The following is a 20953-nucleotide window of genomic DNA, read 5'->3' as shown; positions in this document are numbered from 1 at the left end:
GAAGGGATATGCATGGGCTGGCCAAGTTGGGAAAGGGAGATGTATGGGTTGGCTAGGCTGGAGAAAGGAAGACGCATGGGCTGGCCGGGAAGAAGAAGAAGAGAAAGAAGAAACATGAAGAAAAAAAAAAAAAAAACCAGGGCGGACAAGGCATCTCAACCAAGGCCTTGTCCGGGCTTAGGACAGGTTCTAGCCATCAGGGCCAAACTTGTACTCTTATGGTTAACCTTTTGGGATTGATGTGTGATTTGTGTGATATCACCTTACGTATCTAAAACTCAACACAAATCAAAACCTTCCCAAATGCCTAAGCTTTTTGACTGTTTGAGGAGTTGCAGTTGTATAAGATGAGAGTTAAGGTAGTCCAAAGCATGGTTTAAGTATTGAAAAGAGGATCGGATTGGTTTCGACCTATACTGATCTGATACCAATCCTGACAACCTTGAATCAGTTCGGATCAGACAGAATTGTCCTTATTTTTTTATAAAAATCGATTTTGATCTATTTCAAATCTGGAATCGGTACTAACTGATTCGGATTCGGAATCTGAGTTCTAAAACCCTGAGCAACCCACTCTTCTAATCCTTCCACTATCAATTTCGTTCAATTTCTATTTATTTAACATTATATAATCATATTGTATACGTTGTACAAAGAAGAAGAAGAAGAGGACTCGAGGGCGAGAGAGACAAAAGGTCAAAAACAACCTGATCGAATTGAATTCAAGGGCATTTAACCCAGTCCAAATATAATTATGTGTTCGGGGAAATTTGAAAATTCGGCTTTGTAAGTTTACAATCCAATCTTTCACCAAAAAAAAAAAAAAACAAAAGTTTACAATCCAATCTTTATCTTTCTTTTGAGAGATCTTTTTTTAGCACACAAGCATGGTTCTAAGTAGCGGTATTATCTGATATGGCAATCTAACAATCTGTACCGGTTTTGCATCTTATTGATCTTGATACCGTATCAACACTATATCGGTGACACAGTACGTACAAGGGGTATGGTAAATCAATCAAAAAACCTATTTTTAAAGAAGGATCAATGGTAAATTTGTCTGAACTATTGATCCTTACCGATACCAATCCAATATGCATTGATTTCCAAATTGACGATATCGTACACTAAAACCATGCATACAAGTCAAAGAGGCAACATCGCATACGACTCATCCTCGGTTCCAATTTGTTTTTGTGAATATCAAGATGATAGTATTATTTGTTTGTTTTAAATTCTTAATATATATATATATATATATATATTCATAACTTAATACAAGCTTGTAGACAAGATCCACTGCAAGATTTATCAATACTCGCCCAATTGGGTTTTCATCCAAATGCATATAGGGTTTGGATCATCTGCACGTATCAACAGGTGAACGTACATCTCAGAGCCAATCACATTTTAATTTTGTTTTCAAAAAAACCTCTCCTCTTTTGTAAATGGCAAAATAGAACAGGTGGTTGGCTCTCACATGTACGTTCACCTGTTCGTACGTGTAGAGAAACCAAACTCATGCATATAACCATCTGTGGGTTTCTCTCTATGTCACTAATTGTACAGAAAACCAACCTAGCTCGATACAATCGATTTGTATTAGTATTGATACCAATATCGGTTGGCTCCGATATTGTGAACCATATATCCTTGAACACCTCACCTCTCCAGAAAACCCAAATAAATAACTTATCTTTATATTTTGACATCTTCAGCTCAGTCTCCCCTCACTCTCATCCAGTCAACTGTCAACATGAATTTATTTTAAGGTAACTAGTACCCGAAACTGATACTAATATTTATACCAATATGTATCAATTCGTGTTGACCGTGTTGTACATTTTTGCCCTAAAAATGTCGATAACAAAATTAGTCTGATCATTTTACCCTTTGTCCATAGTCCTTACCATGGAAGAAAAACTCGATCAAAACCTATCGAAACCACCGAGTTAACTCGGTTTCCCAAGTTTTCGAGACAAGTTGAAGGGGGATTTTACAACATCCCTGGATTCGGCCGGGTTTCAATGGTTTCGACTGGTTTCGATCATATTTCGATGGTTTCGATACATATACCCATCGAAACTAAGGGAAACTTGGCTCGAAACTAGGACAGACAGGTATTTATGTCAGAAGCCAGACTAGAAACCAGGACAGATACTTAGTTATGTCTAATATCATTTAAGTAAATGATTTCATTTACTTAAGATATTATTCATAAATAAGCAAATACCCCCTATTTGAATTCAATAAAAATAGTTAAAAATTCAAATTTCAAAAAGAAAAAAAGTCAACCTCCCAATTCAAGAACAAAAATTGGATTTTCGACGATAGGTGCAATTTTCAACTTTCTAATGCTGGGGTTTTTCTCAAATCTAAAATTTTCATAAAACTTAATATGGTAAAACATTGCTAAAAACCAAAAGTGCGGTAAAATATCATTTGATTTGATGTCCAAATAAATATTTTCATTCAAAGCGTTTTTGACAACATTCGCGCACACAAATTAAGTTTGACCAGTATATAACTCAATATAAATTAGGTTTAAGCAATCTTGGACTTGTTGGAAAGCTATCGAAACAAAGCTTTCTAACAAATCCAAGATTGCTTAAATCTCATTTATATTGAAAGAGTTATGTTCCGAATAAACCTTATTCGATACCATGTCCAAGAACAATATACAGTATCAAACTTTGATTAAAACCACAAGTAATATTTTTAGTGTTCTCTATATGAAACTAATGCATGGATTGAGTTTAAAATATAAAAAAATAGGCAACACAATAAGAATCAAGGCAAAAAAAAAAAAAATCTGGGCCTCGAAACCAAGGTTCGAGTTAGCCTGGAGAAACTCCTAGGTTTCGATCGAGATATAGTCGAAACTGAGACGAATTCGTTTTTTGGCTGGTCAAAACCTAGTCGAAATCCGAGTTTTAGAACCATGGTCCATACTCCACACCATCGTATCTATTCCTAAGACCCAGAGCTCAACTTTCAACTGGTAACAATTTATATTTCCTTCTTCAAAAAGGGGAAATGGATCCTCTCTAGCACACCAGTGCGTCCAGCGCGCATCAGACAACTGGTGTTGTCCTTGGGTGCATGCTAGCTACACCAGCCGTCCAATGCATGCTGGAGAAGATCTGGATCCTCAAAAAGGAGGCCCAACTCACCTCTCTCTACAACTCCTTGGCATCAACTTAGTGCGATGACAGTATAGAGCTTACACCATCACTATTTTGGTCTCTATTTATGGGATTTTAGTTTTTGACATCCCTGAGATGTTAATAAATTTCTTTACCAAAAAAGATGTTAATAAATTTGTAACTTTACTTTTGTCTTTTGTTTTATTTTCAAAATTTATTTAATGCATGGGTAAAGATGAAAGTTAACAAAAATAAAAATCATCTAATGCAATTCCAATGTGAAAATGATGGATTTATTCTTGTTTGAAAATATTGCATTAAATACTTTTAGGAATAAAACAATGTAATTAAATGCAGGGAATTTCTTATTAACACCCCAAAAGTACGAAATAAGTTTACATCTTTGCTTCCCCCTCCTCTTTCTAACAATTTATTTTTTTCCAACTAGGGTAATAATGTAATTTTCTGTGTAATAAAAAATTACGAATAATAGTGAAACTTTTTGATAATGGTTTTATAATAATGGGCAAGAGATCGGTACCTGGGTGCGTGTGGTACACTGCACATGGCGGGTGAAATGACCGTCACATCCCCAAGAAATTCTGCCATTCCATGAGGGCATAGAGGTCATTTTTCCCACCCTTGTGTCTGGGCACAGGGGCAACGTACCGCACGCGCCCAAGTAGCGTTATGTCTCTCATAATATATTATTGGAGAAAAGTTCTCTGTGGGGGACACAAGCCAACCCTTAACGTATTCGCTTAGCCCCCGTGAAAGATGGAAATCCCATCCCCGAGATGCTGCCCGATAATTGGGTGACACTGTTCCTGCATCATCCACAAAGTTTTCCAAAGGGAGTGGGGCAAGGGTGAAGGAGAAGGTGGAGTTCAACCAAGGTATAGGGCAACCAGAGGGGGATGGTGGTGAAAGGGGGGGTAAATCAAGGGAGAAAGAATTTGGGAATTAAGAGGGTAAAATTGTCATTTCAAGTGAAATATAACGATGACATCATCACTTACATTTGCTTCCTAATGGACCATTATTATTATTTTTTTACAATAGAAGGTGTGTACAAGGTATGGATCAAGAACTTTGTCGAAACCACCGAGATATCTCGGTTTCACAGGTTTTCGAGACGAGTTGGAGGTGGATTTTTAAAAATGCAGGGTTTCGAACATGTTTCGATCATGTTTCAATCGAAAAATGGTTGAACCGCCTTGAAACAGGCTGATGAGGCATAAAACACCCCACCTATCAGAGGCTGCCACATGGCCGACCTGACCTCAGTCCGAGAACCGAATTTGACCGAGTAGGAAACTGGGCCGACCCTGTCTTCGATAAGTCACCTGACAGAGCCAGACTCGCTCAAGCTATCCGGTGTCTGAGGCCGAGCTCATACAGGTCAGCCATAAACTCTTGGCCGAGCTTACTGCCGAGACCAACCTCTCGGGCCGACCTCCCAGGCCGAGGTGACGACCAAGGCCGACCTACCATGCCGCCCTCCTAAGCCGACCTCCGAGGCCAAGCCCTCCTCCACTGAAGCCGCCATGGCGCCCCACCGGGGATCTCCGGGCCACGTCAGCGCATCCTGAGAATCACGGGATAAGGATCGAGCCACGATCCCATCGCAACACGGAATCACACCTTACATGGACTCTTACCTTAATAAGAGCCCAACCCTGAGAATAGCTCTCCACTCCGCTCTACGGGAGAGAACCTTCCGAAAGAAGGACTCCTACCATACTAGGACTCTCCCAACCGCCTCATCTCATCCTCACTCTATAAATACCCAGGTATGGAGCACCATTCCTCATCTCACTTTTACTAGCAGTTACGCTGTTGCACTAGTGATCTAACTTTAGCATCGGAGAGTCCTAGGCCGGAGCCACACCGGCTCTCTTGTGCTCATCACTTGGTCTTTGCAGGCTCATCCGTTGGCGAACCAAGCATCAGAGATTTCCACACGCAACAGATTTGGCGCCGTCTGTGGGAACGACATCAGTAGGCCATCGTCGTTTCCACCAACTTCAAGAGCAATAATAATGGTGCACACGAGATCAGGGCAGCATGGCTCGACTTCCCGCACAGACGAGCCATAACCCGTTGGGCAGACGAGGCGATCACCGCCCCCCGAAGCCTCTCGGCAAGGGATAAACAAAAGACCCCCTCGGGCAGGGGGTGCGCAACCCATCACAGGCACTATGATCAGTCCCATTCCCCCACCGGAGGGTGGGAATGGGGGAGGTGTGCTAGTCACAGCCGCGGCTGACCGGGTGCGGGCCGAGCCCAATTTGGGCGGGCTGGGCTTACCAGTGCCGCCGCCCTTACCGAAGAGTTTGGACCCCGAAGCCCCGGCAAATAATCGACAAGTTATGGACTTGCAGTTGCAGATGCTCCACACCAACGAGATGTTGTGCACCTTCATGAACCAGATGGCCTAAGGAGGGCTGATGGGCCAACCACTGGTCGCGCCCCCGCCAGCCCTGGTCCCCGCAAAGAGGAACTTACAGCAAAATGGTGGCCGGCGTAGTGCCGAGCCTAGTCGAGTCGCGTCCTCACACCCGTCTCGTCAGAAGACTCCACCTCTGCGCCCTAGTAGAGGCACTCGGCGGGATGAGCAAGAGCATCGCCGAAGCTTGGGAACAGGGTAGGAAATCGAACCAGCCGGCTCGGTAGCAAGGAGGTCGATATTATCTTGACGGCTCGGAGAGGACGGACAGCCGAGGAGAGTCCGAGAACAAGGGAAAGAGCCGAATGAAAGGCGCGCTGCGAGACAAGGAGAAGGATCTCGTCGTACCCCCCGGCGTCAAAGCTCGCCTCCCCGAGAAGAACAACAGGGGAGCCCCCGTGGGTCCAACTTCCAGGAGGAAAGAAGAACAAGGAAGGATGGTGCGGACCGAGTTGACCAGAATGCCCGACCACAACGGGACGATCGAGCCTACCGACCTCGGGTTGAGGAGCCGGTTGGCCGAGCACTTGAAACCGAGCTAGAGAGGCGGCTACGAGACTTGGCGGAGCAAGTGGAGGGGTTGAAGAAATAAGCGACCCCAGACGCCTATTCGTTGGTCGGGCGTCACCCATATCCTCCTGAGATCATGACCGCGCCGCTACCGATCGGGTTCAAAACCTCCCCCATTCGACCGGTATGACGGGACGACTGACCCGACGGATCACATCAACTACTTTAATGCGATGACGACCATGTACGGAGGAACCGAGATCGTTTCTTGTCGAGCCTTCCCTGCATCCCTCAAGGGCGCAGCGACCTCATGGTTCTCCTGGTTGCCGCCGAACTCTATAACAAGCTTCGCTCAACTCTGTCGAGCCTTCGTCACGCGCTTCCAGAGTAGTATGAAACACAAGAAGACAATGGTCAACCTCCTCAGCGTGAAGCAAAGGCCCGACGAGTGGATCCGAGCTTTCGTCTCCCGCTTCAACAACGAATCATTAGACATCAAGGATTTGGATGAGGCCACGGCCCATACGACTATGAGCAACGGGTTGGCCGACATGGACCTCATCAAGGACTTGGCCCGAAAGCCGACCAAAAACTTGGCCGAGCTCTTGGAGAGATGTAATGAATTTACAAATATGGCCGAGGTCCGCTAGGCCCGGAAGGGAAACGAAGGCCGACCCGACAAGAAAAGGCCAACAATAGGCGACCGTAGGGAAGATAAATGGCCCAGGATGGATCGCCGAGCCGACAGGTCGGATCGAGCTCGGAGCCCCGATTACACCCCACTGAATACCTCGCGCAAGAAGATTTTGATGCAAATACAGGACGGTGGGTACATCCACCGACCCTGACCGATGCAAGCGGGGTCATCTCGGAATCCCAACAAATATTGTCAGTTCCACAAGGACACCGGTCAAGACACTGAGGATTGTTATCAGCTGAAAAGAGAAATCGAAGAGCTGATAAAAGTGGACCATTTGAAGCGATATGTCGAAGGAGGCCGAGAAGAGCGTGGGGGTCGGTGGCCTGAAGAGCGGGATCAAAGAAGAGCCGAGCCGAGGCCCATAAATAGGCGAGTCGAACGAGATGAAGATAAAGTCCGAGCTGAGAAGAAAGAGGACGGGTCTGGGCCGAGCAGTGAAAAGGGAGCTCCCATATACACTATCCTTGGAGGGCCCGGGCAAGAGACTACTCGAAAGGCTAAGGCCAACGCACGGTTCATCGGAGTTGCCGAGATGCCCACCAAGAAGCTCAAGCCAGTGGCGACGATCTCCTTCACCGAGGCCGACCTCGAGGGTATAAGTTTACCTCATGATGATGCTTTAGTGGTGCAGGTAGAAATTGCGAAGAGACCCGTCCACCGTGTATTGGTCGATACCGGCGCATCCGTGGACCTTTTGTCACTAGACGCGTACCGACAATTTGGCTTCGGCGACGAAGCGCTCAAGCCGGAAGGCACCTCACTTCACGGGTTCTCAGGAGCAGCCACGACCATCAAGGGCTCAATCGACCTGCTGGTCACGATTGGGCAAGCTCCATGCCAGGCGACGATCCAAGTTAAATTTATGGTAGTACGATCGGTACTGGCTTTCAACGCCATACTCGGCCATCCTTCATTGACCGCTCTCCAAGCCATCATCTCCCCGACGCACTTGAAGATGAAGTTCCCCACCGAGAACGGTGTCGGCGAGGTCCGAGGAGACGAGAAGAAGGCGCGAGAGTGCTATGCTACTTTTGTCAAGCAAAACAAAGGTAATGTTCGAGGAATGGCAATGTGCATCGAACACCTCCCCGAGGATCAGCGGAATGAGCTTATCGAGAGGAGAGGACGACCCGTGGAAGACCTGACCCCATTTCGTCTCAGCGAAGATGACCCAGCAAAAGTGGTCCAGCTCGGATCATTACTGAATGAAGATCAAAGGAATCAGCTCGGAGCTTTCTTAAGGGCGAACGCCGATGTTTTTGCCTGGTCGGCTGTCGACATGACGGGCATACCCAGGCATATAGCTGAACACCAGCTCCACGTAGATCCAGGTTGAAAACCAATTTGCCAGAAGAGAAAGAACTACGCACTTGATCGACAAACCGCGATCAAAGAAGAGGTGGAGAAGCTTCGCCGATCAGGGTTCATTCGAGAAGAAAAATTCCTTACCTGGTTGGCTAACGTCGTCATGGTCCCCAAATCGAACGGGAAGTGGAGAATGTGTGTCGACTACACCGACCTCAACAAGGCTTGTCCAAAAGATGAGTACCCGCTACCTCAAATCGACCTCTTGATTTATGCCACGACAGGTCACGAGATGCTGAGTTTCATGGATGCGTATTCCGGCTACAACCAGATCATGATGCACGAGGAGGACGAGTCATACACGGCATTCCGAACTGACCAAGAAAATTTTTGCTACAAGGTCATGCCGTTCGGATTGAAAAATGCCGTAGCGACATACCAGCGGCTCGTGAACTATATATTCCGTGAGCAGATCGGAAGGAACATGGAAGTCTATGTGGACGACATGTTAGTGAAAAGTTTGAAGGCCGAACACCACTTGGCCGACCTGGAAGAAGCCTTTGGCGTATTGAGGAAGAACCAAATGAAGCTGAACCCCGCCAAGTGTGCATTCGGCGTGACCTCGGGAAAGTTCTCGGCTTCATGGTCTCTGTCAAAGGCATCGAAGCCAATCCGGCAAAAATCAGGGCCATCTAAGAGATGAGCCCTCCAAGGACGATCCGAGAAGTACAGAGGCTAAACGGACGAGTGGCGGCGTTGGCACGATTCATGTCGAGATCGGGCGACAAGTGCCTACCTTTCTTTAAGCCCCTCAAGAATATCCGAAACCCAAAGGACTTTATTGGGTCTGAAGAGTGCCAGGAAGCTTTTGAAGAGCTGAAGAAATATTTGGAGAACCCGCCTCTTCTCAGCTGACCCGAGCCAAAAGAGGAGCTTCAAGTTTATTTAGCCGCTACCCCTGTAGCGGTCAGCGCGGTGTTGATTAGGGAAGAAAGTCGAACTCAAAGACCCATATATTACATTAGCCACGTTCTTGTCGACGCCGAGACAAGATACTCCGGGTTCGAGAAAGTAGCATTCTCTCTTGTTACGATAGCAAGGAAACTAAGGCTGTACTTCCAAGCTCATCCGATCGCAGTACTGACCGACCAGCCACTCAAGAAGTTATTGCACAAACCCGACGTTTTGGGACAGCTGATCACCTGGGCGGTTGAGCTGAGTGAATATGATATAAGCTATCGTCCGAGGACGACGATAAAAGGACAAGCCCTTGCCGACTTCATCGCCGAATGCACAGGGCCCGACCTTGAAGTCGGGGAAGAAAAGACAGTAGAAGAGATCGGGGCTACGGTCGACCCGACTTGGACCATGAATGTCGACGGCTCAAGCAACTCTGGAGGAAGTGGGGCCAGCCTGATACTGGTGAGCCTCGAAGGGTTTCTAATCCAATATGCCCTGAGGTTCAAGTTTCTCGCCTCGAACAACGAGGCCGAGTATGAAGCCCTCCTAGCCGGACTTCGAGTCAGCAAAGCAATGGGCATAAAGCGGTTAAAGGTGCGAGGAGACTCTCAACTCGTGGTCAACCAGGTCAATGGAGACTATGAGGCAAAAGACGAAAGGATGATAGCTTACCTGAGCCGAGCACGAGATCTGATTTCCGAACTCGAGCACTTTGAAATGACTCGAATACCAAGAAAAGAGAACGTGGCGGCTGACTCCTTATCAAAGTTGGTCGAGGCCGACCTCCAATATTTGAGCCGATCAGTATACATAGAAATCTTGGAGAAGCCCTCCTTACAAGAAGAAAGCGTAAAGCACATTGAAGAGGACGGGCCGACCTGGTTGGACCCCATTGTCAACTACTTGGAGAATGACCTGCTCCCGGAGAACCGAGATGAAGCAAGAAAGGTCAAGATCCGAGCTGCCAAGTACACCATGATCGACGGAGTGCTCTACAAAAGAGCAATCTCGGCCCCTCTTCTCCGATGCCTTGGACCGAAGGGAACCGAGTATGCCTTGGCCGAGGTGCATGAGGGAATATGCGGGAGTCACATGGGTGGCCGAGCTCTTGCATACAAGATACTTCGGCAAGGATTCTATTGGCCAAGAATGCAAGAAGAGGCCATGAGGTATGTGAAGACGTTCGAGAAGTGTCAACTGTTTGCACCAATCCCGAGCCGACCAGCAACAAAGCTGACCTCAATGCTGAGCCCAATCCCCTTCACTATGTGGGGAATGGATATTCTGGGAGATTTCACCCCGGCATCGGGAAACAGGAAGTACGTGGTAGTGGCGATCGATTACATCACCAAGTGGGTCGAGGCCGAGCCCCTTGCAACCATCACCGAGAAGAACATGGAGAAATTCTTCCGAGATAAGGTCATCTACCGGTTCGGGCTATCGAAAGTGCTTATCACAGATAATGGCACGCAATTCAACAACCCGGCCTTCCGAGAGTTCTGCGAACACTTCTACATTGACTTCCGACCCATCTCAGTAGCTCATCCGCAAGCAAATGGGTAAGTAGAAGTGTCCAACCGAACATTACTCGCCGGCATTAAGAGAAGGTTAGATGAGGCCAAAGGAAGATGGGTGGAAGAGCTCCCAAGTGTCCTATGGGCATATAGGACAACAGTAAGAACACCAACCGGGGAGAGTCCTTTTCGCCTTGCTTATGGGACCGAAGCCCTCGCCCTGGTCAAAATTATGACATCATCGTTCTGAGTGCTCAACTTCGATGAGAAGACCTATGAAGATGGACTGAGAGCCAACCTTGACTTCCTCGACGAAGTTCGAGAAAATGCCCTACTCCAGAACACGACATACCAACAGAGGACGGCAAAGTACTATGACTCAAGAGTAAAAGAGCGGCACTTCCGTTAAAGGGACCTTGTCCTTAGAAAGCTTAGCGCATCCCAGCTAAGGCAGCAAGGAAAGTTAGCACCAAACTGGGAAGGTCCGTACATAGTCTCCAAGCAAATTCGCCCCGGGACATATCTCTTGCAGACTCCGGGGGGTAAGAAGGTACCGAGACCTTGGAACTCGAAAAATTTGAAATTTTTTTTTCAATAACTGAGCATGAGTTTGATTCAATTAAATAAAGTCTTTCTCCACCGCTTAACGTATTTGCAAGCTCCTAAATCAAAGTCATAAGATCGGTCCTCATAGACCTGGTCAACCTCGAAGACAGACCCTCATAGGTCGGCGACCAAGTCGTAAGACCGATCCTCATAAACCTGGCCGACCTCAAAGACTGGCCCTCATAGGTCGGCAGCAGAGTTGTAAGACCGGTCCTCATAGACCTGGCCGACCTCGAAGATCGACCCTCATAGGTCGGCAACCAAGTCGTAAGACCGGTCCTCATAGACCTGGCCGACCCCGAAGACCGACCCTCATAGGTCGGCAGCAAAGTAGTAAGACCGGTCCTCATAGACCTGGCCGACCTCAAAGACCGGCCCTCATAGTTAGGCAACCGAGTCGTAAGCCCGGTACTCATAGACCTGGCCGACCTGTCAAGAGCAAACTCCCCCCTTGGCCGAGCCTAATAAAGTTTGAAACTAAGCTAAGGCATTACGCTTGGTCAGGAAGGCTGCTCGGCCACGCGTCCGCTTATATGATAGCCTGTTCAATCGGACCGATGGGAATGGCGAATTAACTAACCAAAGCGAAAATCACATTGACCTCGGGCATGGCATGGCCGAGCCGCCGACCACGTGAAGCATGGGTGAAAAATAGACAAGTCCCTAAGCTCGGCTTGCAGAACGACTCGGCAGTTCGGCACAACCACAAATGGAACAACGTACGCAAAGAAGAGAAGGTTAAGAGTGCTGAGTTAAAACACTTGGACAAATTCTGAAAAAAAATAGATTTTTTCATTCATTATAAGCCGACTGTTCGGCATGGTTACAAGAGGGGCAGTTCGGCCCCAAAGAAAAAAAGAAAAAAAGAAAAAAAAAAGCAACAAATAAAATTTTACATCTCAATCTCCTCGTCGTTGGACTTGGAGGCGACCTCGGCGGTATCCACGGCGGTAGGCTCGGCAAGTGGGTCTTGGGGTTTAGCATCAAGAGGGAAGATGTCGGCCTATGGAGGTTCCTCAAGGGGCAGAGCCTGGGTGACCTCGGCTCCCGCCTCACCTCCCAACTCCCGGGCAAAGGTAGTCACGTCGTCATCAAAATGTGAGAGATTGAGCTCGGGATAAACCGCCTTGATCTCGGCCAAGAGATCAGCCCGGCCTGCCTCAAAGCCTTCGGTGAAGGGAGGCTTCCTGATCTCGTGGCACACATCAGTGTACTCCTTCGATTGGAGATAGTCGCTGATCGCCTCATCCCGAGCCATGGCCAGGTCCTCCTTGGCCTTCTCCCTCGCCTCGGCAAGCTGAGCCTGCAGAGCTCGGACCTTCTCTTTCTGCCTGATCACCTCGGCCTCAGAGCTCTGCACTTCGGCCTCGGCGGCAGCAAGCCTCTCTTAGGTCTCCCGCTGCCTCTGAACGGCATCATGGGCATCCTGGTAGGCCTTCTTGCACTGGACGCCCAAGGAGTGGTTCTCGATCAAGAGCAGCTCAAAGCGAAGCATGGACTCCACTGCCTTGGCGAAGCCCTGCAAAAAAGTATGAGAACAAGAGTCAGGACAGACTACACAGGTCGAACCTAATCACAAGAACCGACCAGGAAACTCACCATGTTGAAATCCTGAAACAGCGTGGAGAGAAGCTCTGGGTCGGACAGCGCCTCAAGCTTCTCCCTGTCAGCCGGCAGCCGACCTACGTCCAGCCATTCCTTGGCATGTGCGGCCGACGTCAGTGTCGAGTTCCCTGGGAAGAGGCGCCAGGTCGGCCTCACAGGAACGTTGCTGGCCGAGGCCCTCCTCAAGAGATATCGGGAGATGTTGGGGGGTGAAGCCACGGGCGGAAGGCCACCACTCATCAGATTGACCGAGAGCTTCTGACGCTTGGTATCTTTCAACGGGCTCCTCTCGCCTTTTAGGCCCTTCCCTTTCCTTGGAGACCCCGTTGGGCCCGTACTCTTCTCGGCCTCAAGGTCGACCACAACGTCTGACGGGCCCGGCATCACGGCCTTGCCCTTGGGGTCCTTGGAGGACTCGCCCCGGGACTTCTTCTCAGCATTTTTCTTCCTTCGGTCCGCAAGGGTCTCGGCCCTTAGCCGAGCTGTGTCCATTGGGGGGATATGGCCGACCACTGCAAGAGAAACCAAACATCAAAAAACAAACAAAAAAAATAAAAAAAAGGAAATGAAGACTAACTAAAGAGGTCAGCTCGGGAACGAAAATGGGCTCGGCTCGGGCTCCTACCAGGGGTCATGTGCCACCTTTGAAGAAACCCCTCGTCCTGAAGCCGAAGGACGTCAAAGGGTGGACGCTGGGGAATTAGATCAAGCGAGGTCAGCTCATTCTCGGTTAGGGGCAGTACCCTATTGACGTAGTTCAAGTTCATCTCCTTCCACTCGGTTCGGAGAGGGCCGTTTGGAATGGAAGCAAAGAAAAAATGAGGCTTCCAATACTTATTGAAGGTCGGCGTGCCGACCAGAAATTTGTGTCTGCCAGGGCCGCACTCTTCCCAGATCGGCGACTGAAGTAGTACCACCCCTTCTCTGGAGACTTCTTCAAGAAGAAGAGCCGAGAGAAAAGCGCCACGCTTGCACCTCGGCCCATCTCGCAAAATAGGGCGTAGAAGCCGTACACGGCCAGCCAAGAGTTCAGCACTAGCTGACCAGGGGACAGGTGGAAGTGGTCCAAGATCTGGTCCACCAAGCCGAGGACGGGGAGCTTGAACGCGTACTTGAAAGGCATCTTGTACAAAGCCACCTCGTCGGGCCTGATGAAGCAGGCCATCTCCCCGGGGTTAGGAGCTCGGAGCTGAATGTCCTCGGGGATGGCATAGGTCGTCCTCAGATAGTCGAGGTCGGCATCTGTGATCGTGCTTGGAACGGTGCCGACACTCCCTTCTTCGAGCTCAGGGGCGTCAGCAGACTAGCTGACCGAGCCAACCCCCACTTTGGAAGAATCTCCCTCACTTGACCCCTCATCGGATGAGGACGACCCAGAGTTCTCGGCTCGGTCTGCGGCGATTGGTTGGGCCGCGTGGTCGAACTCCAGGAGTAACGGAGGCTCGGCCTCCTCGGCCTGACGAAGCTCCACTACATCGGGCTCATCCGAGGTCGAGCCCAACAGTCTATGGTGGGAGAACGAGCGGAAAGCTCTCGGATTGGACTCGCGCCCTCTGCCGTCCCGGCGAACAGCTCGCCCATGGGACTACTACCAACTGACATACTGGGCAAAGAAGACTTACTGGTTGAAGAAGAGCTAAGGATGAGCTGCGCGCGAACGAAGCAAAGGCCGAGCTGATCACGAACCAGAAAGCACCGAGTGCTACAAAGCTGAAGAATCCGAGCTCGCCGAGAAGTCAATAACTTGGAGCAGTGAAGAATGAATAGTTAGGAGTTGCCTATTTAGAATTCTTGGGTTGAACTAATCTAACGGCTGAGCAAAGCTCAGCATAATTCAACGGCCCAGATCAAAGGACGTTTCGAATTCCCGAGCCTGTCATAATGACTCTGCTGACGTGGCATTGACACCCAACCGTCAGACCTTGCAACTTCAAATCCATGGCAAAAAATAAGCTCTGCTCGACCGCAAAAATCTTCCAGACAAGCAAACCTGGAAACTTCACTCATCAGTGCTGAGCCGACCCCTGATGAGTGGGGGGGGCCTGTGATGAGGCATAAAACACCCCACCTATCAGAGGCTGCCACATGGCCGACCTGACCTCAGTCCGAGAACCGAATTGGGCCTAGCAGGAAATCGGGCCGACCCCGTCTCCGATAAGTCACCTGACAGAGCCAGACTCACGCAAGCTATCCGGTGTCGAGGCCGAGCTCATACAGATCAGCCATAAACTCTTGGCCGAGCTTACTGCCGAAACCAACCTCTCGGGCCGACCTCCCAGGCCGAGGTGATGGCCAAGGCCGACCTACCATGCCGCCCTCCTAAGCCGACCTCCGAGGCCGAGCCCTCCTCCACTGAAGCCGCCATGGCGCCCCACCGGGGATCTCCGGGCCACGTCAGCACATCCCGAGAATCACGGGATAAGGATCGAGCCACGATCCCATCGCAACACGGAATCACACCTTATATGGACTCTTACCTTAATAAGAGCCCGACCCCGAGAATAGCTCTCCACTTCGCTCTACGCGAGAGAATCTTCCGAAAGAAGGACTCCTACCATACTAGGACTCTCCCAACCGCCTCATCTCATCCTCACTCTATAAATACCCAGGTATGGAGCATCATTCATCATCTCACTTTTACTAGTAGTTACGCTGTTGCACTGGTGATCTAACTTTAGCATCGGAGAGTCCTAGGCCGGAGCCACACCGGCTCTCTTGTGCTCATCACTTGTTCTTTGCAGGCTCATCCGTGGGCAAATCAAACATCAGAGATTTCCACACGCAACACAAGATATCAAACAACTTTCATTTTACTTTGAGAATTGCCAATTCTCTTGCATTTCGAGGTCATCCAATTTAGTTTCAAATACCTTGACCCAAAAAGCTGTCATTAGAGTGTATGACATTTTGGCCTGTATCTTTTTCATGGCTTTTCAACCTTTGTAATAGCGTGGCCATGAGCTCTTCATGTTCTGAATAAAGTTAATTTAAAAAAAAAATAAAAAAGTTCCTTCAATACCCTCGTAGAAAAAGCCGCAGGGGGAACCACCGTTGGAGAGACACAGAGATCTAGCAATGAGTCTGTATGTAGCGTACAAAATCAACACAGATAGAGGAGAGGGCAGCTGGGCGGTGGCAGATACAGACATGAACAAAGTGGGGAGCAGCTCATAGCCTCGTCATGGGTTGGCTGGTTATACTATTTGTTTTTATACGTTTAGGACTGAGCGCCCGAGGCTGAGACGCCACTAGATTTAACAACCAATCCCACTCCGTATTTTAGTTCAGTTGTAACGTATCACGATTCACGTCAAGCCTTCCTTTTTACCCAATCATTGATTCGCGGGTCCTTCTGCTCCCGTAAGGCCATAGGCCCATAACTAATATGAGACCCACAAGGGCCACGATCCACCCATCCCCCACACCCCCCCCCTCCCCCTCCCCCTCCTCCTCACCCCAGTTGTTGCCCCAAATCAAACCCTAGTTAAGTTAAGCTCTAGCTTCGTGTCAAGGTACGGCGAACTGTGGGCCATTTTCGTCTCCCGAGGCAAAACCAAGGAATAATGGCCTGTACTAAGCCGGAAAGCGACCCCCTTCTTCACTTCACAGTTATCGTCGGTCAAACTCCAATGGCATCTTCTCTCTCTTCTTCACGTCACACTCACGGACAGAGTTATTTTTTCTTTAAAAGTTTAATGCCCTACTAGGCCACTAATGGTTCTCATAATCTCATCTCATCTTTGAGTAATTTTTTCTCCTCCAAACAAAGCTAAAAAATCCATTTTAGATTTGTGTATTTCTCATGGTTTTAGTGCAAGGTATGGGAACAGGTATTCGCAACATATAAAACTGATATGATATCGATACGGTATTAATTAGATTAGATAAAATTATCTCTAAATTTCTTTAAAAAATGAGTTTTCTAGCCATTTTACCCCTTGTCTGTATCGATATGGTATCGATATTGGTGACTAGTAAAACTAGTACCAGGCGATACGATATCGATACTTAAAACCATGGTATTTCTTTTTGGTAAGTCAAAAATATATTTGGACCTTTATCCCCTGAGATTCATTGATCGGTACAGTTGTGCGGTTCCTCTCATAGGGGGGTTGAAATGACCATTCCACCCACTGATCGAATACACTGCCTAGGTGGGGTCTATCCTCCTTTTATTAAGGACACTAGAAAACCGTATCAGGCAGGGGATTGGAACCGCAGGTGATAAAAATTCACTCCATTTCTATGCCCGATCCATTTCCCCAAGTTGGATAGAAATGACCATCCTACCCCTTACCCGAACACACTACCTGGATGCGATCCACTCCCCCTACTAGAAGAACTTGAGAAAATGAACCGAACAAGAAACGCAACATATGGGAATTATCTCCTCCAATTCTCTACCCGGCCCAGTTCCCCAATTCCTTTGATAAGGGGATGGTGAACCTCACCCAAGCAGAGTCTTCAGATAGAGATAGGATGGTCATTCCAACCTCCTGTTAGAGGAATTGAGAAATGAGCCGGGTAGGGAATTGAAAGAGATACAGATCCGAGAGGGTGGGGGAAGGCATAGACATGGCAATAATGAGGGGGTGGGGCTGGGGGTGTGAGTGTGTTCGAGAGCGAAAGATCAGCTTTTACAACTTGTCCGCAATATTGAGAATGTTGGAAGCATAGGAAGCAAAGGCAAGGCCGCATGGGAGAATTGCGGCAAAAGGATGGATAACTCTCTCTTATTACCCCAAAACCCAACAAACACATCACTACTTACCTCGAAACATACTACGAAGTGCCGTAACCTCCTCCACACACCAGTGACACCACTTAGTACAACTCACCATTGTGATGATGTGAGGTGAGAGGGAGGTTACATTCTTATCTGTTACCTTGTTTCTCTACCCATGGGGCATTGGCATTTGGCAAAGTCTTAAAAAGCAGTTTTAGGTTCCAGAACCCTTCTCTCTCTCTCTCTGCAATTATACCTATAAAATATTGTTTTCTCTGGGGGTCTTGGTTCATGGGAAAACTCGTTTCCTGTTCGGGAAAAGTGGTTTTATGATCATGAAATCGATAACAGCACTGGTTTTATCGCAGACAAGGCAACAGTGGTGAGAGGTAGTGGTCTGTCTGCCTTAAACTGACTGAGTACTTTGAATCCTTGCCTTATAAATTGATGAGAATGCATCATAGTCGTCCTCTTCCTTCGTATGGGAGGCCTCATAATAAGAATGGTTCTGATGATGGGGCTGCTGCTTCTGCTGGACCCACTTCTCATGACGGAAGTTACAAGGCGAAGGAGGAAGAGGGTGGTGGCGGTGGTGGTCATGGTGTGGTTTCAGCTGCAAGGACTCTGCAGCCTTTTAGCACCACCGCCTTCGAATCCCCAGGTAAGTATCTCTTCCAACTCAAATATTTCTCTCTCTCTCGAAAAAATTAGTATTTTTTTGCTTCGTGTTTTGTTTATGCGTGTCAAAAAACAGGGGAGGGGGTGGGGGGATTGGGAAGATGCAATTGCAGAGAGAATAACAAAATCTCAGGTTGTGGGACTTCTGGTTTCATGTGTTGTAGCAGGAATGATGGCGGCTTCTCTGAGGTTCCCTTTTACATCAGCTCAGTGGCAGGAGCTTGAGCGACAGGCTTTGATCTACAAGTACATGATGGCATCTGCCCCTGTTCCTCCTGATCTCCTCATGCCTATTTGCAGACATTTCTCAGACAATGCTGCTGCTGCTCCCCTCTCTGCCCGTAATGTCTTTTGCCTTTTTAGCTTATCCCTGTCTCTTCTTTAGATGGGTTCTGCTGTTTTCCTATAATTTTATGTGTTTCTTCTCTCATTTTCAGAACTTGGCCTTGTCTTCTTCACCTCTTCGTTCTCCCTCTTTGATGATTTCCATGATTGTTTTACTTTTTTTTGTGTGGCTGTTTTCTTGTTCTTTCTTCTCACCCCTTCCCCCCCCCCCCCCAACCCCAGAAAAAAAGATAAATAATAATAATAATTTTTTTGATCCATCTGGTAATGTTCAGTTGGTCGGAGTTCTTGTTTCAATCTACGATTCTCGAGCGGCATGGATCCTGAGCCGGGAAGGTGCCGCCGAACGGATGGTAAGAAATGGCGGTGCTCGAGAGATGCGGCGCCTGATCAGAAGTATTGTGAGCGACACATGCACAGAGGGCGCCCCCGTTCAAGAAAGCCTGTGGAACTACATCTACGAGCCGGCATCAACAACATTGATGGCAAAAAATGGCGCTCGGCTCCAATAACACCACCAGAGACTCCGTCCCCATGCCTTACCAACATTTCGTCTAATAATACCACTAGCAACCATCAGCTTTCTGGGCTTCTCTGCCGCTCAGATTTCAAGGCCTCCCCTTTCGATAACTTGCTTCCTCTTGCATCATATAAGGAATCCAGGTGAGTTTATAAAGAGTTCCCACTTCCCAGCTCTCGCTCCGACTTATGAGAAACCCATGTGAATATTTTGCCTCTTTCCACCAACCGTTCTTTGGGTATTTATTTTTGTTAATTAAACTTTGTTTCTGCTGCTTGGAAGGGGTGTGGACTGGATGATGAAAGGGGAAACGGTTCCTATTGCTGCGTCGAATCAACAATGGCCGCAACTAATGTACTCTAAAGCAAATGCCTCTGCTTTCCGACAGCCTTATGAAGGAGACTCCAGTTTGAATTCTTACTCGAATTTTGGTGTTGGAGAAGGACCAGAAGCTCCCCATCAGAACGATCAGTGCTTCCTGTTTCTGAACCCCGAAATAGCTTCCTTAGGTGAGCCTTCAAGCCCTGAACAGCAACGAACGCCCAGGCAGTTCATCGACGCGTGGTCTACCTCGGCAAGACCAAATACAGGGAGTAAGTCGTCAATTTGTACAGACGGGAAGCTTCCACCGTCTGCCCTTACATTGTCGATGCCCGGTGGCAACGTCTCCAACGAAGACAGGGATCAGATTCAAATGGGTCTTGGGGTAAATGCTTCCTCTTCCTGGACAACTTCGCCACTTGGTGGGCCATTAGCTGAAGTGCTGCGACCGAGCTTGGCGCATGGTTGCTGTGGTGGTGGTGGTGGCGGCAGCAGTGGTAAGATTAGCTCCTGTGGCGGCGGTGGCCTCAATTTGATGTCTGTTAGATGGGGTACTAGTGGTGATATCGCGGGCAGCCCCAGAGCAACTACGGATTCATCTCGGTCAGAAGTACTGCAGCAGACCCTAGCATCGGTCTCAGATGGAAGCGGTGGTAGCAGCAGCCCCAGGTTCAACGCTGCCGAAGCAAATTCAGATATTGCGTTTTAGTAGCTGAACCAGGGTAAATTACCATCCCTGCCATAGCACTGTAAGGAAACTTAAATGACTCGCTTTAATTTTATCTCTTCTCGAGTCTTTTTCGGTTGGGACCTACAGTGGGTTCCCCATTTTTGAAGAAATTTTTTCTCTTGCGCTCTCTGGCGCTATTGTCATCCATTGTTTGTGCATCTGAATTCTGAAATGAACTTTTACCCAAGAAAGCACAGCAGAGCTAGGTTTATGTATAGGGGGAAAGGGTGAGGCGGGTGGGCCACTGGGCCTAAGGAAGAAGATAGAAAGGTCAGTAGTTTCCCTTTTTCTCTTTAAGCGATTAGCATTGATTGTAGGCCATGGGTTGATAACATTTGGTTCATGTCGATGCTATTAATGACGGATTTCCTCTGCGCTGGGTAGAGTTGTTGAAAATGTTGAAAAGAAAAGAAAAAATCTAAAATCTCCAAACGAAAAGAGATTGAAGGTAAATCCATAAAAAGAGTAATTTGTAAGATGAGTTGCAAATTATATAAAGAACCCGTAGTTTGGTACCTTTTGGCTTTTGGGATTGGTCGTCTCCACTCTCCAGAAGAGAAGCAGCAAATCTAAGTCCAAAGTCCAAGAAGAAGCTCCTGGGCAAAATGATTCGGGAAAATTATAGGATCCAGTGAAATTGTGAAGAGTAAGGATGTGGTTTTAGGTTTGAGGGGCTTTGATATTTAAGGGAAATTGTCTAAATCTTTGACATAAGAAAATTAATTACAGAACATGTAGGTTGGATTTTGTTTTATACTTAAATTAACAAAACAAGTAGGTTAATTTGTTTTACACTTACTTTGTCTTCTAAACCTATCTTGTTTTTGTAATCGAATAT

General features: G+C 47.9%; 1 protein-coding gene across 2 annotated transcripts; it reads left to right on the top strand.

Annotated features, from left to right (window-relative positions):
- The first annotated feature begins 17699 nt into the window (after positions 1-17699).
- Positions 17700-20221, top strand: LOC122649051 (growth-regulating factor 7-like). Of its 2 annotated transcripts, none has more exons than XM_043842411.1 (5): positions 17700-18182; positions 18367-18540; positions 18820-19207; positions 19347-20051; positions 20085-20221. In XM_043842411.1, exons 1-5 carry the CDS (start codon positions 17969-17971, stop codon positions 20092-20094), a joined length of 1491 nt encoding a protein of 496 aa, XP_043698346.1. In that variant the 5' UTR covers positions 17700-17968; the 3' UTR covers positions 20095-20221. The 2 variants fall into 2 exon arrangements, with proteins under 2 accessions (XP_043698346.1, XP_043698344.1); XM_043842409.1 differs by having other exon boundaries at positions 18364-18540.
- The last annotated feature ends 732 nt before the right edge of the window (positions 20222-20953 follow it).

This window comes from Telopea speciosissima, chromosome 1, assembly GCF_018873765.1.
Source record: "Telopea speciosissima isolate NSW1024214 ecotype Mountain lineage chromosome 1, Tspe_v1, whole genome shotgun sequence".
NCBI classification, from domain to species: Eukaryota; Viridiplantae; Streptophyta; class Magnoliopsida; order Proteales; family Proteaceae; genus Telopea; species Telopea speciosissima.
This window is presented reverse-complemented; position numbering and strand designations above follow the sequence as displayed.